This window comes from Diorhabda sublineata, chromosome 6, assembly GCF_026230105.1.
Source record: "Diorhabda sublineata isolate icDioSubl1.1 chromosome 6, icDioSubl1.1, whole genome shotgun sequence".
Taxonomy (NCBI): Eukaryota; Metazoa; Arthropoda; class Insecta; order Coleoptera; family Chrysomelidae; genus Diorhabda; species Diorhabda sublineata.
This window is the reverse complement of record NC_079479.1, coordinates 35841453-35868649: the sequence shown is the minus strand read 5'-3', so window position 1 is coordinate 35868649 and position 27197 is coordinate 35841453. Positions and strand designations below refer to the sequence as shown.

The 27197-nt window shown below is 30.7% G+C and overlaps 6 protein-coding genes across 6 annotated transcripts; 4 read left to right on the top strand and 2 right to left on the bottom strand.

Annotated features, from left to right (window-relative positions):
- The first annotated feature begins 3 nt into the window (after nt 1-3).
- On the top strand, nt 4-3592 carry LOC130445525 (CD151 antigen). Its single transcript, XM_056781187.1, has 6 exons — nt 4-152; nt 839-1122; nt 1394-1618; nt 2100-2282; nt 2341-2550; nt 2607-3592. The coding sequence occupies exons 2-6, from the start codon at nt 967-969 to the stop codon at nt 2892-2894; spliced, it is 1062 nt and encodes a 353-aa protein (XP_056637165.1). The 5' UTR covers nt 4-152; nt 839-966; the 3' UTR covers nt 2895-3592.
- LOC130445524 (proton-coupled amino acid transporter-like protein pathetic) lies at nt 3427-10361 on the bottom strand. The gene is made up of 6 exons (XM_056781186.1): nt 10001-10361; nt 7858-8050; nt 7575-7806; nt 7154-7514; nt 6166-6347; nt 3427-3976 (listed from the first exon to the last, which is right to left on the bottom strand). Exons 1-6 carry the CDS (start codon nt 10040-10042, stop codon nt 3571-3573), a joined length of 1416 nt encoding a protein of 471 aa, XP_056637164.1. The 5' UTR covers nt 10043-10361; the 3' UTR covers nt 3427-3570.
- A 604-nt stretch (nt 10362-10965) lies between these two features.
- Nucleotides 10966-20108, bottom strand: LOC130445523 (autophagy-related protein 16-1). The gene is made up of 3 exons (XM_056781185.1): nt 19953-20108; nt 19579-19755; nt 10966-17306 (listed from the first exon to the last, which is right to left on the bottom strand). The coding sequence occupies exon 3, from the start codon at nt 17272-17274 to the stop codon at nt 15631-15633; it is 1644 nt and encodes a 547-aa protein (XP_056637163.1). The 5' UTR covers nt 17275-17306; nt 19579-19755; nt 19953-20108; the 3' UTR covers nt 10966-15630.
- A 107-nt stretch (nt 20109-20215) lies between these two features.
- LOC130445528 (single-stranded DNA-binding protein, mitochondrial) lies at nt 20216-20988 on the top strand. Its single transcript, XM_056781189.1, has 3 exons — nt 20216-20268; nt 20322-20427; nt 20604-20988. Exons 1-3 carry the CDS (start codon nt 20266-20268, stop codon nt 20930-20932), a joined length of 438 nt encoding a protein of 145 aa, XP_056637167.1. The 5' UTR covers nt 20216-20265; the 3' UTR covers nt 20933-20988.
- A 479-nt stretch (nt 20989-21467) lies between these two features.
- Nucleotides 21468-22140, top strand: LOC130445529 (NADH dehydrogenase [ubiquinone] 1 beta subcomplex subunit 9). The gene is made up of 3 exons (XM_056781190.1): nt 21468-21635; nt 21696-21838; nt 21898-22140. The coding sequence occupies exons 1-3, from the start codon at nt 21538-21540 to the stop codon at nt 22086-22088; spliced, it is 432 nt and encodes a 143-aa protein (XP_056637168.1). The 5' UTR covers nt 21468-21537; the 3' UTR covers nt 22089-22140.
- Nucleotides 22141-22897: 757 nt separating this feature from the next.
- Nucleotides 22898-27131, top strand: LOC130445527 (1-acyl-sn-glycerol-3-phosphate acyltransferase alpha-like). Its single transcript, XM_056781188.1, has 7 exons — nt 22898-23202; nt 23331-23360; nt 24612-24789; nt 25960-26093; nt 26150-26331; nt 26394-26553; nt 26707-27131. The coding sequence occupies exons 3-7, from the start codon at nt 24614-24616 to the stop codon at nt 26862-26864; spliced, it is 810 nt and encodes a 269-aa protein (XP_056637166.1). The 5' UTR covers nt 22898-23202; nt 23331-23360; nt 24612-24613; the 3' UTR covers nt 26865-27131.
- Nucleotides 27132-27197: the final 66 nt, after the last annotated feature.

The window sequence follows — 27197 nt, the reverse complement described above, 5'->3', positions numbered from 1 at the left end:
ATTGCCGTTTCCTTCCTGTCTCTTTTATGTGCTTTAGTATATTATACAATAAAACAATTTCTAAACTTTTCATTGTATCCGTTGAAGTGGGTTTAGCCGGTGTATTTTGTGAATTGATAGGATGCACTGAATTAATCGGTCTATATATACAGGTACGTACCAAATTAAATAATTCATTAGTAAACAATATATTAAAATAAAAACGATTGATTTTTATTAGATAAAATTTTTTTGTTGTAATTTAAATTAAAAAAGTTTATTCACTGTTTTAATTTCACTATAGCTACAGGGTCGTTCTAAAAAATCACTTATTGTAGACTGTAAAAAAGTTTCGAATAAAAATTGTGTGGTTAGGTTTGAAATGTACCAAAAAATCAGTCATTGACGCATTTAAATTTTGTAATAGTATAATTTCTATATAATCAGAAATCTTTTACACAAAAACTTGTAATTATTCCTCGTGATGAATCGCCTTGTATATATTTGATACAGATATGGTTGGATTTCGTTCTTTAATATCATATTTAATTATTTAGTTCAACAGACACGGTCAAGTGATTTAATAATGTTTATTTAAAGTGAAAACGCTTTGCCTTTAGTATAACGATCAGTGGCGTATCATATAATTCGCGACGAACGAAATCTTCTATATTCTATCACTTTTTAATTGACGTAAATCATAATAGATGGCACTAACTATATATTTATATGTTTTATATATATTTTTGTCTATGAGATATATTTCCAATTGAAATAATACAACTAATTAATTTGAAATGTGAATATTCGAAGTACACGATATTTTAAATAGACAAGCTGCTTCCTGTTTATTTTTCAGTTACTGTTCGATGTATATTCATTGAGACGTACTTACATCTCATAATTGACTCGTTAATAAATGCAGTGAACCTGGGGTGAAACATTAAGATATGTGTCATTCAATCACTTAATCCATTTAATTCATTTATGTCTGGTATTTGTTGGTTGAATCTTCGAAAAGATGCTAAACACGTAGTGGATATTATCAAATATAACAAGAATAAAATAGTAAAAGTGTTAAAAATGGCAGTATCTTTGGTCGGTAGTAAAATTTTGTTAGCAGTATGCAATTTTCTAATGTTGGTAAGTTTTATAAATTATTTTGAATCAAAAGAATTTTCTATCTAACATATAAAACATATTAACGAAGTGGCAACGTTGTATTAGTGAAGTCAATTCTGTAGCGGTTTTTGTGTTATGACGTAATTGACGTCGTCTGGCGCGAAGAATGGATGACGTGTTAATATAATAATAAAAATCAAAACAAAAACATTAAAAACTTGATAGTAAAAAAAGTATTGTACATGTATACAAACAAAAAAGTGAATATATATAAAAAAATGTATATTTTTAGATATCAGGTTTTACACTTATCGTAGGAGGTATGCTAATTTTTTTCGACTCTGAACACGTGTTAATATCGAAATTAGTATCGCCATCGGGGCCGTTTTCAACGTTCCCTCATCCTCTTTTGTACTATGTTTCGATTGGAGCTTCGTTAATTGGATCGTTAATAGCATTAGTTGCTATTTTAGGTTGCTGGGCATCTTGTTTCCACAATTATTATTTATTAAGCGTGGTAAGTACATATTATTAGTATTAAGTGAAATGTGCAGATTTATTTGATTTTATTTTACATTACCTTTGAAATACTCACAGTAAAATTAATTCCAGCCATTGAATTAAATCTAAAAACTTAAAGTGTAAGTTAAATCATTACTCGGCGTATTCTAGACGTTGACAGCAGCCGGGCGGTATCTGTCTTCAATGTTGCCAGATTCACTTTTTTATAAATCATTCAATTATATCACAATTTCTTGTACTTCAATTTTTTCTTTGAATTTTATAAATAATTAATTAATATTCTACGGTAATTATGAGTTATTCTATTTGAAATCGTTATTCTTATTTTATATGGATTGAAAAGAGTGCAATAGTTGTAAATTAAGTATATGATTTTATGTCAACAATTGAAATATGACAACTATGTAAAACCAAATCTGCCGAATCATTAAAATATTTTCGTTATTAAAATAATTAGTTTTACATTTAATTTTCAGTATTTTTGCTTTGTAATGTTAATACTCATAGGGGAATGTGCCATTTTTATAATAGCGTGGATATGGCCTAGTTGTATGGGTCTAGGTATAAATAGCGAAGAATTGATAGACGCTTTGCAAAGAAATTACGGTAGCGAAAATCAAGATCAATTCACAAACGCTATAGATTTAGTACAAGCGTCGGTAAGAAACCAAAAAAACAAAAAAAAAAAGTTTCGTTAATCATTGACTCATCTTTTAGTTTCACTGTTGCGGTATCGAAACGTCTAATGAATACGACGCTTCTTATTGGAGGTTACAATCATCGAGACCTTCACTTTCAGTACCTTTGACGTGCTGCAAATTATCGAATGATAATGACACTAAATCGTATTTGAATCCCGAACCTGTCAGTTCAGCTTTATGTCAAGCTTTGGACACGAACAGACACGAAGGATTCCGACATACGGGGGTAAATCGATAATTAAATTTCGAAACGTCGTATACAAGGGTGTTTTATTATTTTAGGGATGTCGAATACCTTTACAACGATGGTATAGGGATCGTTACATGGCGTTTCTCGGTATCGGTCTCGTAATTGTTCTCGTTGAATTTACTGTACTTTTAAGTTCGATAGTCACTTGTACGAGAATATATCACCATAATCAAGAAATTGGAGAAAATTCCAAAAACTCCGAACGAGACGGCGATATCACTTTTGAACGCACTAATTCTGATGCTGGAGCTTACAGCAACGAAACGTACGCTCTTACAGGAAATTATAAGCAGAATTATAGAGTGTCGGAGGCTACATGACGTATTTATGAGTCATAATTAAAGTTTTGAGTATTATTATAATCGTAATATAATTTTTTTTCTATAAAAATTGTTTTTTTTTTAACGTTTATTCAATCAAAGTTGTTTAAAATCAACTCCGATATAGGCAACAATGTATTTGGAACAAAAAACATAGTCAGTTTTTAACGACTACTCAATGATGTCATTAATTATTTTATCGATAAAACTGTCTTGCTGTCGAATGTTTTTTTGGTGGTATTTGTTTTTAGCGAGAATTGAATTGAAATAACAGGAATATTCATGAGTTAAAAAAAAAACTAACCCGAATTAATACTAAACATTTCATTATTATGAGTGGTTGCTAAAAACTGCCTTTGACATTGGCAACATTAAAATAATTAGAAGAAGAAAATCATAGAACTGTTAAACACAGAAATTTATCATTTCTAAATGATGCAATGAACGAACTTTTACAATGTTGCCAATATGAAAGTTGATTTTTAGCAAGTAGTTTAATACACTGGGAAAAAGGTAGGTAAGAGAAACTGCATTTTTAAAATAATTTAATGGAATGTTTTTAATAACACATTTTGTACATTAATCGTTATAATAAATTTATTTTTAAATATATATTTTATGGATATGTCACTATTTCTTTATTGTCATACGTTTATTTAAATAATAAAATTGATATTTATTCAAGGATATTTAATAAACTTGTATAGGACCCTACAACGAATCCAATACATCCAAACAAAATAATGGATATATCTTTCCATAACATCCATTTGTTGCGTCCCAAACAATCCGGCCAAAAAGTTATAATTTCCACGAAAGGGGGAAATATGAGAGCCAGCGCCGAACTACTAAAAGCACCTACTAACGATATCACCGCTCCTAAATTAGGTATAGCTATGGCTATTATAAATGTAAAAAACACAAGTACGGCCCTCGTTATATATTCGGCTAAATCTTTAGATTTTTCTGTTTCGAAATTATTTCGAATCGACGGCCATATTATGTTAAACGGTACGTAAAACTGGATACTGTAAGAAAGGAAAATGGCCGCCGCCATCATCAAACGGACCGATTGCGCCAAACTAAAATAAAAATTTAATGTTGTATCAATCAAATGAATTCTAATATTTAGATTAACCGAAATGTAAAAAAAAACTATCATATAAATTAAACATTTTCAATTTAAATTATTTGTGTGAATAAAATTTGGCAACGTCGGCGCACATATGAATCCAAACGAAGTCATCTGTCTAGGTCATTGAACTACACATCTGCAAAAACTAATGTCGTCGACGTAGGCAACACGCACTACTAATAGATATTTCATATCTCTTTCTATCTTATGTTAATTAAAAGCATCCTGCTTTTTCTAATGTTTTTATTCGATACATTTTGAGTTGAGTTGATAATTTTAATAAAGAACGTGAATTGAACATAAGTATTTAAAGTAACGTTGCCAAAACAACGGAACAAAAAATATTTCATTATATATGATGTTTATACAGGGAATCGTAATAACTATCTACCTCAAGGACATAAATTTGATATTAAATATGTAGTTTATCGATTAAAATTGAAGTAAAAGTAAAGGTTAGTGAAATAAATAGCATTTAAATCACATATTTAAGATAAATTTATATATTTAAGTGTCTTTGTTTTAAATCTATTCTGGTAAGCAGGTAAAAAAAACGAATATTATTGAGAATAAAATTTGGCAACGTCGGCGCACATATGAATCCAAACGAAGTCATCTGTCTAGGTCATTGAACTACACATCTGCAAAAACTAATGTCGTCGACGTAGGCAACACGCACTACTAATAGATATTTCATATCTCTTTCTATCTCATGTTAATTAAAAGCATCCTGCTTTTTCTAATGTTTTTATTCGATACATTTTGAGTTGAGTTGATAATTTTAATAAAGAACGTGAATTGAACATAAGTATTGAAAGTAACGTTGCCAAAACAACGGAACAAAAAATATTTCATTATATATGATGTTTATACAGGGAATCGTAATAACTATCTACCTCAAGGACATAAATTTGATATTAAATATGTAGTTTATCGATTAAAATTGAAGTAAAAGTAAAGGTTAGTGAAATAAATAGCATTTAAATCACATATTTAAGATAAATTTATATATTTAAGTGTCTTTGTTTTAAATCTATTCTGGTAAGCAGGTAAAAAAAACGAATATTATTGAGAATAAAATTTGGCAACGTCGGCGCACATATGAATCCAAACGAAGTCATCTGTCTAGGTCATTGAACTACACATCTGCAAAAACTAATGTCGTCGACGTAGGCAACACGCACTACTAATAGATATTTCATATCTCTTTCTATCTCATGTTAATTAAAAGCATCCTGCTTTTTCTAATGTTTTTATTCGATACATTTTGAGTTGAGTTGATAATTTTAATAAAGAACGTGAATTGAACATAAGTATTGAAAGTAACGTTGCCAAAACAACGGAACAAAAAATATTTCATTATATATGATGTTTATACAGGGAATCGTAATAACTATCTACCTCAAGGACATAAATTTGATATTAAATATGTAGTTTATCGATTAAAATTGAAGTAAAAGTAAAGGTTAGTGAAATAAATAGCATTTAAATCACATATTTAAGATAAATTTATATATTTAAGTGTCTTTGTTTTAAATCTATTCTGGTAAGCGGGTAAAAAAAAAAGAATATTTGTGTTGGAAATATTATTGAGAATAAAATTTGGCAACGTCGGCGCACATATGAATCCAAACGAAGTCTTCTGTCTAGGTCATTGAACTACACATCTGCAAAAACTAATGTCGACTTAGGCAACACGCACTACTAACAGATAGTCATCTCTTTCTATCTCATGTTAATTAAAAGCACTCCTGCTTTTTCTAATGTTTTTATTCGATACATTTTGAGTTGAGTTGATAATTTTAATAAAGAACGTGAATTGAAAATAGTGAAGTATTGAAAGTAAAGTTGCCAAAACAACGGAACAAAAAATATTTCATTATATATATTACTGTAATGTTTATACAGGGAATCGTAACAATTACCTACCTCAAGGACGTAAATTTGATATTAAATGTGTAGTTTATCGATTAAAATTGAAGTAAAAGTAAAGGTTAGTGAAAAAAATAGCATTTAAATCATATATTTAAGATAAATTTATATATTTAAGTGGTAAGCAAGTAAAAAAAAACGAAATATTACAGTTTTTATCTGGTTTACAACAAAAAGAGACTTCAATTAGATATAGGTACTTACAGTTCGTCCGGTGGAATCAATAGAGTGATACTGCCCAGTACTGCCCTTTCTCCATATTTCAAATAACCGAAAAAACCCACAGCAGTATACAGAGATGTGACTATAACCATCCCAGTGTTCAATACACCATTCCACCCACTGAAATCCAGTGGATTTTTCATATTGTTTTCCAATGGCAAAACCTTAAATATTTTCATATTTCTATTCAATTTTAATACACCGAATAATTCGATTAACTTCACGTTTTATTCGAAACAAAAAAAATGTCAATCCAATGCAACAAAATCTTCGTTAAAATCACTTTTAATTGCAAATTATGAAGTGAAAAAACACTGTACAAACTAAATTAATGAAAATCTGTCAAATGTCAATTCACGTGACCATTGCAGCCACTAAACAAAATCTAAATATCCAAAGTGTAACTTAAATCATTATTCATGTAACAGTGAAATCATATTTGAACATTTGGCTACCACGTAGCGTTGCACTACGTTGTTGTTAGATTTATTCTTAGAAAACTTGTTAACAAAACGTCGTAAACAAAAAAAATTGCGTCTGCAACAATCTAATGCAATAAAATCTTCGTTAAAATCACTTTTAATTGCAAATTATGAAGTGAAAAAACACTGTACAAACTAAATTAATGACAATCTGTCAAATGTCAATTCACGTGACCATTGCAGCCACTAAACAAAATCTAAATATCCAAAGTGTAACTTAAATCATTATTCATGTAACAGTGAAATCATATTTCAACGTTTGGCAACCACGTAACGTTGTTGTGAGGAAAAAAAAACTTGTTTTTGTGATTTATTTTGTATTTAATAACGAATTAAATATTCCGCGCGTCATAACGAGTAACGTAAATAAATAAAGTTTGTACCTTTCAATATTCTTCAATATAAATAATAAAATGACAACGTGGCAACGATGTAAAACGTCTGTCTAATTATATTTCCGTTTATTAATATAAATTTGTATTACTTACAACACCGATGCCTTCGAAAGCATAAATGGCAGTTCCAAAATACAGCGGCAACCTTTCCCACGAAGAAAAAATTTTCACTGTCGACATTTTCGGCAATCCCCCTTGTAGCAAATAGAAAAACGTTATCACCAAGCCGCTGCACGTTACGAGCGAAGCAAATAACGAAACCGGCGTTAAATATTTGAGGCTTTTCACCCAATTGAGAAGAATCAATGGAAATAGCAAAATAAGCAGATACCAATGAACGTCGATTTCGAAAATATAATGTTTGACGACGTCGTGAATATTGGCGGCGACGAAAACGAAATAGACACAACAAAAACCCAGTTGTGTTATACACAGGAATATGTTTATTAATCTTCTGTAAATATAAAATGTTTTCTAAAACATCGAGTTTCGTTATCCCCCTGTATAAACTTACTTGGCGACCTTGGAATATTGTTGTAAACACTCGGGACCGGTTTTGAACGAATTCTCAACGACTTCCGAGAAACTCATCGTTTGCTTCTGCGTTCTTTTACACAGCTCATGCGCACAACTAACCAACATGTGCATGCAATGGGTACAAATGAAACCCATAATCAAAGTACCGAATAATCCAATCAACCAACCGGAATTGCGGAAGGCATCCGGCATCGCTAATATACCAGTACCTTTAAAACAAATAATTATACCAAATATAAATCAACGAGTTTTATTCCTACCGATGTTGGCTTTTAATAAATGAATCATTGTGTCAAAATTGGACGTCGGATTCTCGATACAACGGTCCAAAACGGAACTTTCAAAATTAGTTGAAAAATCGGTTTTGGTAAACGACGGTTCCGATTGACCGTCGTTTTCGAGAAGATGTTGTTTTTCTTCATTTTTAGACGTCGATGTTTTCGGACGACTTTCCTATAACAAAAATATACCTTTTTTCCCCTCTATTTTCCACCATTTTGGACAAAATTAACCGACCCGAACCAAACCGATTTGTGTATACATATACGATCGTTCGAACTCGGTTATTTTCGGTCAAATGAATAAATATATTTGTACGTTCGGTTGTGGTCTGTTAATTTTGATAAATATACAATTTAGAATCTACGAACAGTATGAAACAAAAACTTTTAACGAATTAATTTGCTAGATGCAATAGGGACACACTACAAAATATTGTCATTACTAGAAACGTACTAAACTACCTACATATACATAATTGAAATTTGGCAACGTTGCGTTTCACTTTGATGCAAGTTTGAATTAATTTCCTATGGATTTTAATGAGTCGACCTGAAATAATTGTACCAAAGTGATTAAAAACCAAGACAATATTTAATTTCATTAAAAACGTTCCATAAAATGAATTAGAAATAAATAATAGAATGAAATTAATTTTCATTGTTTAATATTGACCATTATTGTGTCTATAAAATTTATTAAGAATGATAAAAGTGTAAAATAATAACAAAATTCCAAACGATAACTATATTATGAATAGGAAAAGTACATTATGAGTTTATTATAATTTGACCTCATTTGTTATATAATCCCTATATAAAATTTCCGATTCATTTAAATAGCAGATGTTTCAATTTATTAATCAAATCTGGTTTTTAAATACGAAGAATATCGTATGTGTTTCAAAAACCACATAATTAGCTGTAAAACTTTGTTTACTTCCCATATAACACAGTTGCCAAGTTAAATATCTGTGCGTATTAAACAAAATCTAGAAGTTAAATTGAAAATAATTGAATATATTAAAAATCTACCATTGTAAGTCATAGAATGACAAGCGTTAATAATTCGGTTTTAATTTCTAGAAATTCCAACCAAAATTTATTATTTTATAAAAAATTAATAACTAGCGTTGGCAACGTTGCTCTTAAACCCGCATAGGTGATGGAACCTTCAAATATAAAGACTTGTCAAGAGTTTAATGTTCTATGATTAGATTTGGAAATATTATAGAGGTGGACGAACTTTTTTTATAAAATTACTTATTTTCAGTTCAGAATATAAATTCTAATTTATTAAAGTATTTGTGGATATAATTAAAACAATTTCAGGTGATTTTTATTAGATAAACATTTTTTCTGATTACCAGACATTTCTCAAAGGTTTTATCAATATTTACTTAACGAGCAAGTGAACTATTGTTTTATAATGTTATCGTATGGAATTTGCCGCGGATACGTTCTTTTTTAATTTGAACTCTTCTCTTCTAATAACCGATAATCGTTTCCGTAAACTTAGATACAAAGCAATACATGAATCAATAAAATTAGGAAACTTTCGTCTTTATGATTAAAACCTACGGTGGATTGCAGGGTAAACGAACCTTACTTCATAAGTATACGAGGTGTGGCTCAGAAATACGATGAATTTTTTGTTTTCCCGTTTTGTATGCAGAATAAACTGAGACATATTGATCATAACCTAACAGAACAAGTCGACACTAATACAGTATGAAATAAATTAAAGGAAAACGTATTAAGGAATAAAAAATCCTAGTTCATAACAGAAGATGAAAAAATTTACAGATTACAAACGGTTAATAATATTCTGTAGTAACTAGTAACGAAAATCAGAAAGTACCACACCTGCCCATCTCTATTTTATGATTTTAACAGAACCGGATTAAGAGATGGTATAATTGTTGACGGAGGAAATAAAAATGTTTGTTATAAACTTTAACTAATTGATTGCACCTCGTAAATAAGTATCCGACGCATAATCTCTTAACAAAATTTCTTGGTGGCTATTCGAAATGGACTTCGAATAAACAAAAAATATATTGTGGTAATTGGAAACATGCACAAAATGTTTATCTAGATTGATAAATTTATTTGAAATACTTACGTTTACTGTCGTTACAGATATTGATCCATAAATTTTTTTCATGTTTCACATTAACGTCTATTGTATACACTGATTTGATTTAATGTTAAAAACATTGAATAACTGATATCCGATGGATTAATCATATGTGTTAATAAATTTTTACGAGAGATACATACATATACATATATATAAACACCTACCAATATGTCGACAGTGTCGTACATACGTTGTCGTACAATAAATTCAAATAACTTATTTTGTAATATACGTTATAATTGCCGACCTAACCTAACTAAATCACTATTTGTTTTCAATATTCTAATAAAATTAACGTTTTTCACAATTCTAATTCCACTCATGCAATAATTTCATTGTACTTCATTTATAACACGGGCTTTTTGTAATACTACTGCCCTTATGTATAACGTTGACTATCGTGTAACTAAAAACCGATGTCACGAACATTCCCGAACATTCATGAACGTGGTGATTTTAATAAAATAAAAACAAAACTTTGTATTATGATTATTTGGTAATTTTTAAATAATTTCAATTATTTATCTAATATGTATGTTATTTATAATCATAGAGAATTATTAAGAATGTTATAATAAATATATAAAACTCATATATTATATATAATTTAAAACGATAAAATAATTTTAATATTCGGTACGCCCATGGAAATGTGAATCTGTTCGCCAAATCGTCTACGAAATTTCATTATATTGGGTTAGGTTATGTCAACAACTTGATTGTGATTCTTATAAATTTGTTTTTAAACTTAATTTTATAAATGTATCGATATTTTAAGTATCGAATCCATGACTGGAAGTTTCTTTTATTAGTAATGTCAAAATCTTTTTTTACATCTGGCAACTAATTCGTATATAGAGAAACTGATCGTATCATGTTTCAATCGAATAAAACACGATCACTAATTTAAACATTGAGTATTAAGGACGAAAAAAAAATAATTTTCAACGTTTTAATATCATATTTATTTTACAAATATTGAATTATACATTAACAAAAATCAACAATAGAGAAGAAACATATTTCAGTTCAAACAATATACAATAATATATACGATCGGTAAGTTCGCGTTTTGACGTACAGGGGTCACTACAAATCACATTTATTTTTAACGGAACCACGACTCACAAGGCAACATCGCTTTCACAGTAAACATCCGTGTTAGAAAACAGGTTAGACGTACAGGGTGGATAAGAATATATGATTTGTGCGAAAATTCGATCGGATTTGATTCTAATAGTTGAAGCTCTTATAAAGGGATTTGATAGATTTTTAAAGTTGAATTAGTAAAATTTGGGGTGATTGTAAGGGTTAGAAAGAGGAATACTCAATATTGATTAATATTTTTAATTGTAAACGTAAAATATACTTCGTATACACGTTGTTTTAGCGTTTTTGAAGTGGTACAATCCATTTATTGACGTCTCAGATGTCGGAAATTAGTAGTTCCTGTTCAGGGGCGCTATTTTTGGCAGAATGGGGTTTTATCGAAAAGTAAAAAGTGGTTGAGTAAGAAAAAAGTCAGAAATAATCGTTATTCTCCTTTTTATTTAAGTCCCCATTGGGAACTTTCTCTTGTTGATGTTGTTAAGAACGAAGAACGTATCTATTTTTAGGTTAGGTTTACTTTAAGTAAGTTTAGAATATTTTAATCTACCTATGACGTCGATAAATGGATTCTACGACTATGAAAACGCTAAATTAGCGTGTTTTTGGTGATTTGATTCGCGCAAATTGAAAATTTAGTCGAAAAAAACCGGAAATTCGCCGATTCAATTATCGATAAAACCGGAAATGGCTATTTCAGACATTTATGACGTCGATGAATGGATCCTACGACTATGAAAACGCTAAATTAGCGTGTTTTCGGTGATTTGATTCGCGCAAATTGAAAATTTAGTCGAAAAAACCGGAAATTCGCCGATTCAATTATCGATAAAACCGGAAATGGCCATTTCAGACATTTATGACGTCGATGAATGGATTCTACGACTATGAAAACGCTAAATTAGCGTGTTTTCGGTGATTTGATTCGCGCAAATTGAAAATTTAGTCGAAAAAACCGGAAATTCGCCGATTCAATTATCGATAAAACTGGAAATATTCATTTCCGACAATTGGAACGTCGATAAATGGATGTTAAGAATTCGAAAACGCCAAATTAGCGTGTTGTTGGTGATTTGATTCGCGCAAATTGAAAATTTAGTCGAAAAAACCGGAAATTCGCCGATTGAATTATCGATAAAACCGGAAATGGCCACTTCAGACATTTATGACGTCGATGAATGGATCCTACGACTATGAAAACGCTAAATTAGCGTGTTTTTGGTGATTTGATTCGCGCAAATTGAAAATTTAGTCGAAAAAAACCGGAAATTCGCCGATTCAATTATCGATAAAACCGGAAATGGCCACTTCAGACATTTATGACGTCGATGAATGGATCCTACGACTATGAAAACGCTAAATTAGCGTGTTTTTGATTATTTGATTCGCGTAAATTGAAAATTTAGTCGAAAAAACCGGAAATTCGCCGATTCAATTATCGATAAAACTGGAAATATTCATTTCCGACAATTGGAACGTCGATAAATGGATGTTAAGAATTCGAAAACTCCAAATTAGCGTGTTGTTGGTGATTTGATTCGCGCAAATTGAAAATTTAGTCGAAAAAACCGGAAATTCGCCGATTCAATTATCGATAAAACCGGAAATGGCCACTTCAGACATTTATGACGTCGATGAATGGATCCTACGACTATGAAAACGCTAAATTAGCGTGTTTTTGATTATTTGATTCGCGTAAATTGAAAATTTAGTCGAAAAAACCGGAAATTCGCCGATTCAATTATCGATAAAACTGGAAATATTCATTTCCGACAATTGGAACGTCGATAAATGGATGTTAAGAATTCGAAAACGCCAAATTAGCGTGTTTTTGGTGATTTGATTCGCGCAATTTGAAAATTTAGTCGAAAAAACCGGAAATTCGCCGATTGAATTATCGATAAAACCGGAAATGGCCACTTCAGACATTTATGACGTCGATGAATGGATCCTACGACTATGAAAACGCTAAATTAGCGTGTTTTCGGTGATTTGATTCGCGCAAATTGAAAATTTAGTCGAAAAAACCGGAAATTCGCCGATTCAATTATCGATAAAACCGGAAATGGCCATTTCAGACATTTATGACGTCGATGAATGGATTCTACGACTATGAAAACGCTAAATTAGCGTGTTTTTGGTGATTTGATTCGCGCAATTTGAAAATTTAGTCGAAAAAACCGGAAATTCGCCGATTCAATTATCGATAAAACCGGAAATGGCCATTTCAGACATTTATGACGTCGATGAATGGATTCTACGACTATGAAAACGCTAAATTAGCGTGTTTTTGGTGATTTGATTCGCGCAATTTGAAAATTTAGTCGAAAAAACCGGAAATTCGCCGATTCAATTATCGATAAAACCGGAAATGGCCATTTCAGACATTTATGACGTCGATGAATGGATTCTACGACTATGAAAACGCTAAATTAGCGTGTTTTCGGTGATTTGATTCGCGCAATTTGAAAATTTAGTCGAAAAAATCGGAAATTCGCCGATTCAATTATCGATAAAACCGGAAATGGCCATTTCAGACATTTATGACGTCGATGAATGGATTCTACGACTATGAAAACGCTAAATTAGCGTGTTTTTGGTGATTTGATTCGCGCAATTTGAAAATTTAGTCGAAAAAACCGGAAATTCGCCGATTCAATTATCGATAAAACCGGAAATGGCCACTTCAGACATTTATGACGTCGATGAATGGATCCTACGACTATGAAAACGCTAAATTAGCGTGTTTTTGATTATTTGATTCGCGTAAATTGAAAATTTAGTCGAAAAAACCGGAAATTCGCCGATTCAATTATCGATAAAACTGGAAATATTCATTTCCGACAATTGGAACGTCGATAAATGGATGTTAAGAATTCGAAAACGCCAAATTAGCGTGTTGTTGGTGATTTGATTCGCGCAAATTGAAAATTTAGTCGAAAAAACCGGAAATTCGCCGATTGAATTATCGATAAAACCGGAAATGGCCACTTCAGACATTTATGACGTCGATGAATGGATCCTACGACTATGAAAACGCTAAATTAGCGTGTTTTTGGTGATTTGATTCGCGCAAATTGAAAATTTAGTCGAAAAAAACCGGAAATTCGCCGATTCAATTATCGATAAAACTGGAAATATTCATTTCCGACAATTGGAACGTCGATAAATGGATGTTAAGAATTCGAAAACGCCAAATTAGCGTGTTGTTGGTGATTTGATTCGCGCAAATTGAAAATTTAGTCGAAAAAACCGGAAATTCGCCGATTGAATTATCGATAAAACCGGAAATGGCCACTTCAGACATTTATGACGTCGATGAATGGATCCTACGACTATGAAAACGCTAAATTAGCGTGTTTTTGGTGATTTGATTCGCGCAAATTGAAAATTTAGTCGAAAAAAACCGGAAATTCGCCGATTCAATTATCGATAAAACCGGAAATATTTATTTCCGACAATTGGAACGTCGATAAATGGATGTTAAGAATTCGAAAACGCCAAATTAGCGTGTTTTTGATGATTTGAGTCGCGCAAATTGAAAATTTAGTCGAAAAAACCGGAAATTCGCCGATTGAATTATCGATAAAACCGGAAATGGCCATTTCAGACATTTATGACGTCGATGAATGGATCCTACGACTATGAAAACGCTAAATTGGCGTGTTTTTGGTGATTTGATTCGCGCAAATTGAAAATTTAGTCGAAAAAACCGGAAATTCGCCGATTCAATTATCGATAAAACTGGAAATATTCATTTCCGACAATTGGAACGTCGATAAATGGATGTTAAGAATTCGAAAACGCCAAATTAGCGTGTTGTTGGTGATTTGATTCGCGCAAATTGAAAATTTAGTCGAAAAAACCGGAAATTCGCCGATTGAATTATCGATAAAACCGGAAATGGCCACTTCAGACATTTATGACGTCGATGAATGGATCCTACGACTATGAAAACGCTAAATTAGCGTGTTTTCGGTGATTTGATTCGCGCAAATTGAAAATTTAGTCGAAAAAACCGGAAATTCGCCGATTGAATTATCGATAAAACCGGAAATGGCCACTTCAGACATTTATGACGTCGATGAATGGATCCTACGACTATGAAAACGCTAAATTAGCGTGTTTTTGGTGATTTGATTCGCGCAAATTGAAAATTTAGTCGAAAAAAACCGGAAATTCGCCGATTCAATTATCGATAAAACCGGAAATATTTATTTCCGACAATTGGAACGTCGATAAATGGATGTTAAGAATTCGAAAACGCCAAATTGGCGTGTTTCAACGATTTCCAACCGGACGGATTGAGAAGTACCGAAGAAAAAGTTGATAAAAACCATAAGAAATCTCCATATATACCAACGACAAACAAAAAAAAAAAAAAAAAAAAAGTTTAAACGGAAAAAATCGATCGATCGAACAAGAAAAATTATCGGCGAAAAAGTGTAATATTTCGAATCGAAATAGATAAAAAGGAAATAAGATGTGGTCGATCAGACATCGAATCAAATATCCGACCAAATGACCGCCCTCCTAGACCTATCGACGGTGGCCAAAAAATTTCCGAACGGATTCCAAGACGTAGCCGTTACCGCCGCACCGTGTTCCTTGAGTATAGTTTCGACTTTGGCGCTATTCACGCCCCAAATATAAACGCCACCGTCCGCCGAACCGACGGCGACGTATTGACCGTCCGGACTAAAAGTCGCCCTCGAATAATCGCAACCGACTTTAAAACCGTCGCAAGCGAACAAAGTCACCACTTGATTCATCCTCAAATCGAGCAATTTCAACGTATCGTCCCTCACGCAACAAACTAGATATTTGGCGTCTTTGGTCAGATCGAGAGACGTCACTTTACCGTTAAGAACCACGTTGTTGGCGCTCGATTCGGACCGGCAGTCCCAGAACCGGATGCTCTTATCGAAATGACCGCTGATTATGATCGAACCGGCGCTATCCACCGTCACCAAATCGTTGCAGCTCGAACCGGCGAATTTCGTTTCGATGCAGGCGCGACTGCGCAAATCCCATATTTTCAAGGTGCGATCGTGACTTCCGGTCACCACTTTCGACGCCTCCCCCAAAAATTTCGCCGCCATCACTTTGCCGGAATGGCCGGTTAACGTGTGCTTCAATCGGTGATCGGCGATCGTCCAAACTCTGGTCGCGTAATCGTTCGACGCTCCCAATATCAAAGATCCCGTCGAATCGAAGTCGATCGCCATCACGCCAGCGTTGCTACCGACCAAAGTGGCTTTTTTCTCGCGGCAATTTTTCGAAATTTCCCACAGTTTGATTTTTCGATCGGCGCCCCCCGTCGCCAGCAACCTCTCCAACGGGCTCCACTTCACGGCGCTCACTTCGCCTTCGTGCGCGTCGAATTTGACGCTGGCGCACGCCGGCAGGTTCGACGCGCCCAACGGGCCGCACCCTTCGGTCAACTCCTCCGGGGAATTCCTCGCGTCCTTGCACGCCTCCTCGATTTCCTTTTGTATCTTGGCGTAGCGCTTTTTCAGGAAATTGTCGTTTTCCTCGTTCATCCGATCGGCGTCTTTCGCTTTATATTTTATCAATCTTTCCACCAATTGGCGATTTTCATCTTGGGCTTTCCTCAATTTCTCCTCCAACGAAGAGAACAACAATTGGAGGGATTGGTGTTCGTCCCTTAGGGTGCCCAATAAATACAAAACTTCGCTTTTCGATTTTTCCAAATTTTCCGCTTCCGTTTGCAATTTCATTATCGTCGCCGCGTTTTCCGCCAAAATCGCGTCTTTGGACGCTATTTTTTTCTCCTTCTCCTGCACCGCTACGTTCAAATCGATTATTTGCTGCGCGTTTTCCCCTTTCCTCCTATGCAGTTCCGTCAGTTCTTCCGCTTGCGCTAAAAGTTTCCGTTCGAGCTGTTGGATTTTTTCCTGGTACCGGATGTCGCCTAAACTCGAACTTTTCGATCCCAAACCGCCCCCGCCTTTCAATTTTTCGATTTGGATCGATAATTGGATGTTTTCCGTGTGCAGCGTGTTGTAATTTTCAAATAATTTGTTGTGTTCGTTCACTAAATCTTGAAATAAATCCGTTTCCCTCCTATTTCTTTCTTGCAATTGAGATAGGATCGAATTTTTCCAGAAAACATCGTTTCCGTACATAGTTGCGTCCAAAAACTACGGTTTTAGATAATCTACAAAAAAAAAATAGAAAATAATTAATTTGATCACTCTAATTCACACCACAAATCACTTCACTTATATGAACACTCGTTTTAACTCATCACCTAGAGTTCGTAAACAATTTTTTACAATGTTCACTGTATATTACAATTATTCCAATTTACACTATTCGCAAATTAAATTATTTCAGAATTTATTCAAACATTTTGATGGTCACTGATTTGTCTAATTATATTTTGTGTTCGTGTTTTTATAAAATTGAAGTTGAAATGTCATTAAAATTAGGTTAAAATATTTCCCATAAACGTTTTTTTCTCAGTTTTTACAATTAATAAAGTGACTGTATTCCGCAAAATTGATTTACATCAATCACCAATCAATACCTTGACTATAATAATTACAGAATTTATTAAAACATTTTGATGGTCACTGATTTGTCTAATTATATTTTGTGTTCGTGTTTTTATAAAATTGAAGTTGAAATGTCATTAAAATTAGGTTAAAATATTTCCCATAAACATTTTTTTCTCAGTTTTTACAATTAATAAAGTGACTGTATTCCGCAAAATTGATTTACATCAATCACCAATCAATACCTTGACTATAATAATTACAGAATTTATTAAAACATTTTGATGGTCACTGATTTGTCTAGTTCTGTGGTTATATACTTTATACACCAATCTATAACACGTGACTTTGACAAGTCGGCCATATTGCCGAATATTAATTATAATATTTCAATTTTTGTCTTTGTCGCATTATGTGAATAAAATGGATCCAAGTGAATATAAGGCGTGTCTCATAGATAATATTCATTGTGTTTATTTTATAATCATACAAAAAAATCTTAATATTAAAAAATACCATCTGTATTGTCTGACCTTGAACGGTGATGTAAAATACTGACATGATGGGAGTTATAAACAATTTCGACCCATATGCACTGCATGTTAAAGCTCTTAAACAAGCATTTCTTCTCACTTTCAACAAGTTACAACAGTAATGAAGCATTTTTAAATAAATTTGATCGAGATTAAGAATTTTTACAAAAGGAACAAATTTTTCGAAAGAGATTGTGTGCCACCCAGCAAAGATGGCCGAACAACTGTCAAATTGTCAATGATGATGTTGAAGAATGGACGTCTTCAAGTTTTGTGAGTTTTGAAACTATTATATATCAATTTTTCAAAAAATTAACTATTATCGACATATTAGTTACTTTTATTGTCAAAACCTTCAGCCAAAACATCAAATTACAAAAAGATGTAAGTATAATATCTATTTTAATTCAAAGAGTTAAATAAACAGAAAGAAATGAGGTTAGGTAGTGAATATCGTACTTATATTGTTATTAAAATATTGAATGATTGAAGTATATTTACACATGAGAGATCAATTTCAACAACGTTGCCAGATTTTGAAAATAAAATATAAATTAGGGAAATCTTCAATAAAATTGTTGTTATGTTGTAATTTTTGCCAATAAGCAACAAATTTTCGTAGGAGACTATTCTTTAAAATCTATTTTCAATAATTTTAGTTTTATATAAAACCTATTATCAAAAAATTGATATGGAATGTCATTATAATGAATCATCACCATCCTTATTTTGTTATTTATGATAAAGTTGAGTTGACTCATTGAAAATAAATATACTTAAGCTATCATACTAAAAATATTATTAATTTTATGTAGAATATTCAAATAGAAAAGTTTAAAATGACCCCCAGGGCGATATTAGGAAAGTTTTGAGGGGTTAAACACGTTTTAAAGACAAACAGGAGCGGTAGGAACAGAATTACAAAATATTGAACAAATTTATATAAAAAGATCCTATAACAAGATAAAATTCAAATATTTTCATCGAAAGAATAATTCTAACAAACATAAATGATGATGTAAATCTAAAAATCGAATAAATTATAACAATTCTTTCATTATTTAATAATTAGATGCTGGTTTAATCTTATTTTAGCTCTAATACTTATAGTATGTATCAATTATTAATTTTTCAAAGTTAATTTGTTGCAAAAAATAAAATTTATATAAAAGAAACACGAAAATACATTCAGTATACTCTATTTTATCTTAAAACAAAGTGCCCATGCTTTTTTTAAAGTAATTCAAGTCAGTTATCATGTATTTTTGTCAATTCGGTGGATTTCCTCCCAATCTTTTAAATTTACACCAAGTTCTATTAGTCAAAATATGAATTAATATAAACTAGGTACTATTCGAGGAACTATATACAGTTAATTAGAAAAAAAATCGACATTTACCTGCACTAAGCTGCATAATACAGTGTAAACATGTATTTCATGCAAATTATATAATTTGCTGAACTTATCCATGCAACAGAAACATGCGATACTTTTAGGAATGAATATTTACAAAATTCGACTTTAATGGTACTGCAGATATAGTAGTCATTGATAATTCCTTGAAATCACTGCAACCTACAATATAAAATACATTAATTTTAATGCTAGGACTCGAAAAACTAATTTTTTTTCTAGATTTGATAAAAAAATAAAATTAAAATGAGTAGTTTGTACAAACCACGAAGATATCGTTCTATTATCGGAGTTGTTTATTTGATTTATACTAGTTTTTATCGGTGTTTTGTTAGAATAATATACCAAGAAAAACTTACTGAGAATTTTTTACAACTTTGTTCCTCTGCTTCTATTATACACGACTTTCTTTTCAAAATCTCATAAAAAACGTGATCGAAATATTGGGATTTTCAATATTTTGACTAATTTTGCAAAGTATTGTCAAATATTTTTGACATCGATCAATGCTTATCAACATTTGGAAGTTGCTCTGTTCGTTCGATTAACACGGTGTATTCTTACATCATCCTGTCATTATATTCGATGTATTTGACATATGATTTTAAATAAAAAAGAAGAAGAAATAAACTAGGCGGTAGAAAATTATTAAGATCTGATTTTTACTTTAAAATGGTTTGTTACTGACTTTAATAAGCGTTCTAATTATTAACAAATTTTAATTTTAGGCCCTAAAAAGTATATCTTCAATGTTAAATAAGAAACCGATATTGTATTTAGATATAATTCGTAAAGCTACAACTAGTACACAGGAACCAGCCAGAATAGAAAAAAGTTAGTACAAATATTAAACAGTTTTTTGTTATATTATATGTTTTATTCACGTTTTACAACAATTTTCCTATTAACTGTTTATTTGTCTGTGTAATTTTTAATCGAGCATATTGATTGTTGATATAATGTTAATATTTTTGATTAATTACGTACTGATGTTCTCTATTCTATTTAAGCAATAAATTCAGTTCAATTGCTTGGTAGAGTAGGGGCAGATCCTCAGAAAAAAGGTACAGAAGAACATCCGATTGCAGTTTTTTCTTTAGCAACACATACTAATTATAGATACGAATCCGGCGAATTTATGCAAAGGACTGAATGGCATAGAATAGTTTGTTTTAAACCAGGTCTTCGAGAAACTATACTCAATTACCTAAAGAAAGGTCAGAGAGTTCACGTTAATGGTAGAATTACTTATGGAGAAGTCCGCGGTGAAGATGGAAAACCGAGAACAACAACAGCTATAGCAGCTGATGATGTTATTTTCTTTAATTCACAACAATAAAAATATTTTTAGAAATTGGTTTCTTTATAAATAAATGATTATTTTAATTAAAATATGTCCTTATTTGGAACATCGCAAACCCTTAATTTTATAGACGGTTTATGTAAATTATTCCTTGTAAAATTAATTTTTTATTTCTGGTTTAGATCACTGCTGGCATAAATAAAAATATTAACAAAAGAAATATTATATCTGCAGGGCTTTGATTATTTTACTTTTGGTCGGTATATAATGACTATTTAGATTTCTAGTTATTAATTCATACACGTTTTATTATTGATTAAAGACAGTATTGACAAAAGACACACAAGAATAAAAAAGAAGAATGATAACATACAACGTTTTTGTTAAAAAGTTGAGAAAAATAAAACAAAATGACAATTTTTACTATTCCATCACTGAAAATTCACTAATAAAATAAAATTCGAAGCTATAATTTCAATTTACAAGTTTTTCTATGACTTGTATTATTATGATATTTCTCTATTGACTTGTTCTAAATACAAGTATTCTATGGTTAAATTAAATGTCAATTGTCACGTATAATCATATGTAGTGTGTCAGTGTCATAATATTAATTAAATAATATTATTTAATATAAAATAATGTCGGGTTCTTTAACGGGTTTGATAACTCATAAAGCGAGAGTTCAAAGTTTGTATAAAAGGTCTCTTCGCATGCTAGAAAATTGGTACGATCGTAGGTATATAAATATTAGATCAGATTATGTTATATAATTTATACACTGCTTTTATTTTTTTAGAGAAGTTTACAGATACTACGCTGTATTGATGAGACAAAGATTCGACGAAAACAAAAAAATTTCCGATATCAGAATTGCTAAAGATTTAATTGCCAAAGGAGAAGCTGAGTTATTCGACAAACAACACTGGCACCCACGAAAATGTGAGTTATGATTCTGTCTATGTCGCTTTACAAGTTTTTATAGGAATAATGTATTACAGTTCCCGAATCTCCTGGAGGTGTAGCTTATGGAAGAGAAGTACCACCTCCGGATTGGGTATTAGACTACTGGCATCCTCTGGAAAAAGCTCAATATCCTGAATATTTTGCCAGAAGGGAACAGAGGAAAAAAGAATATGTCAAACTTTGGGAAGAAAAATATGGAAAAGATTCAACTTTTACCCCACATTAAATTTATTTAATATTTGTAGATACACGTTAAATAAACGATTTTAAAACAAAACTTCTTTTTATTATTGGTAATATTACAAAATTATTTCTGGTTGTTTGCCATTTTTCTTATTTCCAACAAAATAGTGGTTTTTTAACAACTGATTCAAATACGAGGTATATCCATAAAATTATGTCTCCATTAATATCAACTATGACGCCATTTTAAGCTCGATCATAGACTGCGAATTCGATGAGATTTAGTTATCTCTGTCAAATACTTCTTCTATTCCTTTAACTCATGCCACCAATCAACGTACAGTAAAACTAAAATACTCTATCTTGGACCAGGGGCTTTTTCTTTCTAAAGTTGGCAAAACTTTTCAACATAGAAAATATACGAATAACACAGTCTTGTACTATATTTCTATGATCCTACAGCTTATACCTTAAATATATATTTCTAAAACGTTAATTAATTTATCGTTGGTAATATTTCACAGAAATTTCATCTAAATAACTTATTTTTGATGTATGGATTGTATTAAGCGGAAAAGTTTTGAAAACAGCACCAAAAATGATCAGATTAAGATCATAGATAATAATCTACTTTGTCTATGGGTTCTTTATTAATTCTGAATTGATTCTAGCCGTTAAAAACAAATTTATTAGATAATACGCTATTGAAAAATAACTTATGATTAAATTAATCAACGAAGATGATAAGAAACGATATCAAAATCGTCGACATATGTGGAATGATTTATGTAGAATATAAAAAGTAAACCTGGCAACATTGCTTAAACAATTTAAAGAAGATAAAAATCTTAATATAAATGTTCCTTTATTTAGGCCAATTTATAATAAACTTGTGATCTAGATTATTCTCGTTGTATATTACGAACAATAGCTCAATATTTTTTGTTTATTACAAATTAATAACAGTGTAGATACAATTTTTAATAGTTCCCGCGCATTCGTGAGTGATTCCATATATATATATATATACCAGCATTTTGGGTAGTCGCTTTGACATTGAGTTTGTTTGCACTGTTTGTAACATCTCACTAAGCGTTAAGCGAATGTCTTTGAATTGCACAATTACTTTTTTAAGAGATCGACAATTTATTTTCCGAGTGAGTGGTTTTTATTAGTAGTTTAGTTAGATAAATAAGTGTTTTATCGTGTGCAAATTCTAAACTACATGAAACGTGAAGTTATAACACTATTCTTTCAAAATAAATTTAAATAACGATTTTTTTAGAACGATATATAAGTTCTTTAAAGTAATAAGGTGAGTAATGTTATGTATTTATTAGAAATAAGTTGTATTATAAGCGTTTTAAATTATTCTATAATTTAAATTTCACTTTTAGTTTCAATTATTCTTCTAATGGTAATTATATAGAACAAGCCTTTCTATTTAGCAAATTAGGTTAGTTAAACTACTAAAAATCACAATCTCTGGTTAATATTATAAATATTTATTATGTACATCATCTTTTTTTTATCTTTGGTTATATAATTTTATCTTTATTTTGCTAATAAAGTTGCCGAATCGATAAACGATATCAACGATTTACATCATCGTGCAGTTTTTTATTTGCGATAAAAAATTATTATGAAAACAACATCGTTCGAATGTAATTGTTAGATCTATTGTAAAATTACTCAATTTAAGTTTATTTTCGGTATTAATACGGAAATATTGAACTCAAAACGAAATGAAATCAGTACCGTTATTCCCATCTCTATACTTGTAGAATTTAGTTAGAAAAACTGTTATTTTTAATCACGTACAGGTGCAAGTAGAAATTCCCATCTCTAGACATACCAATCAGTTATTTTATTAGCGTGAATCATTAAATTTACAAATTTCTTGTATAATGACAAAGGCGTAAAGATTAATAGATTTATTTATTAAATAAAAGTAATTAAACGAATGATTTAACTAATTATAGCCGTAAACAGATTTAAATTACTATTTATGCAACGTTTAAAATCAATATTTACTTTTTTATTGGTTATTTTCTGCTAGTAATACTAATTAAATAGTTTCGCGATGATGCTGAATAAGGGTTTTGAAGTAACGAAAATTATACACATACCGTTACCAAATTTAAAACAATAAATTATTGTATAGATAAAACTTGTTTGAATTTATTTATTGTAGTAATAAAACTTTATTATTTCCGATTACAGGGTCGGATTCGGCCCATCACAACATGGCTGTGAAATTTTTGAGGTTATATATTGAAAAACATCGTTTTTGAGTACTTTTAGATAATAATGTTTTGGAATTTCATTTTTAATTGCATCCATTAGTAATCCTTTGAATGTAATTATATGTATTGTGGTAATTATTTATCTGTTTTGTTGAAAATTTGTAACCAGATATTTTCGAGTATGAAAAAGCAACAATATATCATAACAGTATTGAAAATATAGTGAGAAAAGTTTGTATAAAGGAACATAATTGATAAATTTTGTATCTAGTGACGTAAATTTTAAATTGTACAAATTCAGTGGTGGTTTTTTATTGCAGATATGGGATTTCTACTTTACACTCTAGTTTTAATCACATTCCTGGCAATATTATGGAAAATAAACTCTGTCGCGAGATGTGTATTGAAATTTACGTTTTTTGGGATAACCAGTATGATATTTGCTTGCGCACCTATTCCGTTAATGCTTCTAAAACCCCGTGATAGTAAAAACGCTTTGTAAGTATGTAAATACGGCTCTGTGCGTTATCGATTTTTTTACATATTTGAATGAATTACGTAAAAGTTTTCTTAATATTTCAAAAATCAACAAATTTTGTCCGGTCAAATATCTAATTTACATTTTATTTATTTCGCATTTTAAATACCTGACTAATATATTCAAATTTGTGACCCGTCATTGTATACGTTTTACCTTGTGTCTATTCGAATTATATATACGGAAATTGTATAACTATTTTACTACTATTTATAGGTATACTTCATATACAGGATGTTATTGTTATATAGATAACAAAATGCTTAGTTGATTCCTGAGTAATAATGAAAGATTTGACATTTTTTAAATTTCGATATTCAATTCCTTGGATATATACGTTTTATTCGCCGTTTCGATCCTCAACTTTAGCAAAATATTCACTTCAAAATTTTAATTTCATCTTATGCTAACAACTAGAAATGAAAAGAAATGAAACGTGGCAACATTGTAAAACATCTGTCATTTATAGTTATAATTTGTTGAATTGTTGCGTTTGAATTATTTATTTATTTTCGATTCTATCGATTACAATATTAATTTGTTTCATAAAGTTTTTATAATATATAATAAATATTTCTTTATAATGTGAATTTAGTAGATTTGTAACGTTTCACGACATACTTTCCAATTATAAACTCATTGACGTTTCAACTAGTATTCTAGTTATTATAGACCTCGAAAATACGTACTAATTACTTCTATGATAAGGAACAAAAAAACAATTCGAAATTATAGCAGTTTATTTACAAACTACAGTAAAATTACATTAAAACTTTCTATCATTCTAAGTGCATAATAGTTGGTTTATATAACACCAGACGGCGCTAATGTGATCAGAACAAATTGTCGAATCATCTTGTTATCAACACCATAGACATAAATGCTCTGCTCTTATATCGTACTCTAGAATTGTGTGGGAGTAATACTGGTCATAGATAAAGTAGATTGTTATGAGTAATGTTTGTTTAGTATTTATTTATACTGATTTAGTTATATCGTGGTTAAATCTAGTAAATGTTTTATGTAATAAATAAAATAAATAAATTTCGTTATACGGGGAAGTGATATTACAAGTGAAAATACGTCAAAAAATGTGATAAAAAGTGACTCTAATTGTAATGTTTTTTAAGAATACCTGCTGCACTTCTAAGAGCCACCGAAAGAATTTATGGTCTCTCTTATAATGTGGAAGGAATTGAAAACATAATTAAAGATAGTGGTTGTGTAGTTTTAATAAATCATCAAAGTGCTATTGATCTATTTGGTGAGTAAATTCTATATTATTCAATTTATTTAATAAAGACTCTTTTTTTTTGTTAGTTTTGGCTTATCTTTGGCCATTAATGCCAAATTCTACTGTGATATCGAAAAAAGAAATTTTTTATATCCAACCGTTTGGTTTGGCGTCGTGGTTATGGGGAACTATTTTTATAAACAGGGTGAATGCGAAAGACGCACAATCAACTGTTAATCAAACTGGAGAAATTATTAGGAGACGAAAGGTGATTTTGTTGGTCTATAACTTCGGTTTTCATCAACTTTAACTGTTTATTTGTATTTTCAGGCTCGTGTATTGATGTTTCCCGAAGGTACTAGGAATTTAGGAAATACGTTGTTACCGTTTAAGAAAGGGGCTTTTCATTTAGCTATCGCCTCTAAAGTTCCCATTCAACCGGTAGCTGTGTCTAGATATTCATTTTTAGGGAAATTTAGATTCGATTCAGGTACATAATTGATTATTTTTAGTCTTTTTTTATTCAATTTGTAAACGTTTCGTGATTTTATTGATGTATCAACTTTAAATTGAGGTTAAGTCATTGTTTATAACGTGAAGAGGTTCTAGGGGTGTTGATTGATGGTTTTCTAATAATTTTCAGGGCACATAACAATAAGAATTCTTCCAGCTGTTTCTACAGAAGGTTGTACGTCTGATGATATACCAAAATTGATAGATAAAACTTATAAAATGATATCAGAAAATGTCAATGAAATTTCTTCAAAAAATAATGTGAAAAACAATTTAAAAACTAGCTGAGTGTTCAATATATTGAAAAACAATTTTTTTATTGTTAAATGTTTATTCTCATGTTGTGTTTTAACTAATTGTAGAAGATTTAATTTTGTTTATTTATTTTAAAATAAATTTTAATTTAATTTTGTTACGTTTTTTATTTTTACATTATTTCATCCTTGGGCACATGTTATTTCCAATGAAAGAGCGTTTAAGATGTATGAATTGAATAAACCGGAATTATTTTAAATAATAACTATATATAAATAAAAAATAAAGTTTACTTTGATTCAGCAACATTGTCAACTAGGGGATATAAATTGTAAAGCAAATTGTAACCTACAACTCGACTTTTAT

Bases quoted from the DNA above. Each gene is read 5' to 3' on its own strand.
- LOC130445525 (XM_056781187.1), top strand. From the start codon at position 967: ATGTCTGGTATTTGTTGGTTGAATCTTCGAAAAGATGCTAAACACGTA. The intron at 1,123-1,393 runs GTAAGTTTTATA...GTATATTTTTAG, and splicing joins TATGCAATTTTCTAATGTTG to ATATCAGGTTTTACACTTAT. The intron at 1,619-2,099 runs GTAAGTACATAT...TTTAATTTTCAG, and splicing joins ATTATTATTTATTAAGCGTG to TATTTTTGCTTTGTAATGTT.
- LOC130445524 (XM_056781186.1), bottom strand. From the start codon at position 10,042: ATGAAAAAAATTTATGGATCAATATCTGTAACGACAGTAAAC. The intron at 7,807-7,857 runs GTAGGAATAAAA...TTTGTTTTAAAG, and splicing joins TTTATTAAAAGCCAACATCG to GTACTGGTATATTAGCGATG. The intron at 7,515-7,574 runs GTAAGTTTATAC...TTATATTTACAG, and splicing joins CAATATTCCAAGGTCGCCAA to AAGATTAATAAACATATTCC.
- LOC130445523 (XM_056781185.1), bottom strand. From the start codon at position 17,274: ATGTACGGAAACGATGTTTTCTGGAAAAATTCGATCCTATCTCAATTG.
- LOC130445528 (XM_056781189.1), top strand. The intron at 20,428-20,603 runs GTTAGTACAAAT...ATTCTATTTAAG, and splicing joins ACCAGCCAGAATAGAAAAAA to CAATAAATTCAGTTCAATTG.
- LOC130445529 (XM_056781190.1), top strand. From the start codon at position 21,538: ATGTCGGGTTCTTTAACGGGTTTGATAACTCATAAAGCGAGAGTTCAA. The intron at 21,636-21,695 runs GTATATAAATAT...TTATTTTTTTAG, and splicing joins GAAAATTGGTACGATCGTAG to AGAAGTTTACAGATACTACG. The intron at 21,839-21,897 runs GTGAGTTATGAT...AATGTATTACAG, and splicing joins ACACTGGCACCCACGAAAAT to TTCCCGAATCTCCTGGAGGT.
- LOC130445527 (XM_056781188.1), top strand. From the start codon at position 24,614: ATGGGATTTCTACTTTACACTCTAGTTTTAATCACATTCCTGGCAATA. The intron at 26,094-26,149 runs GTGAGTAAATTC...TTTTTTTGTTAG, and splicing joins AAGTGCTATTGATCTATTTG to TTTTGGCTTATCTTTGGCCA. The intron at 26,332-26,393 runs GTGATTTTGTTG...TTGTATTTTCAG, and splicing joins AAATTATTAGGAGACGAAAG to GCTCGTGTATTGATGTTTCC.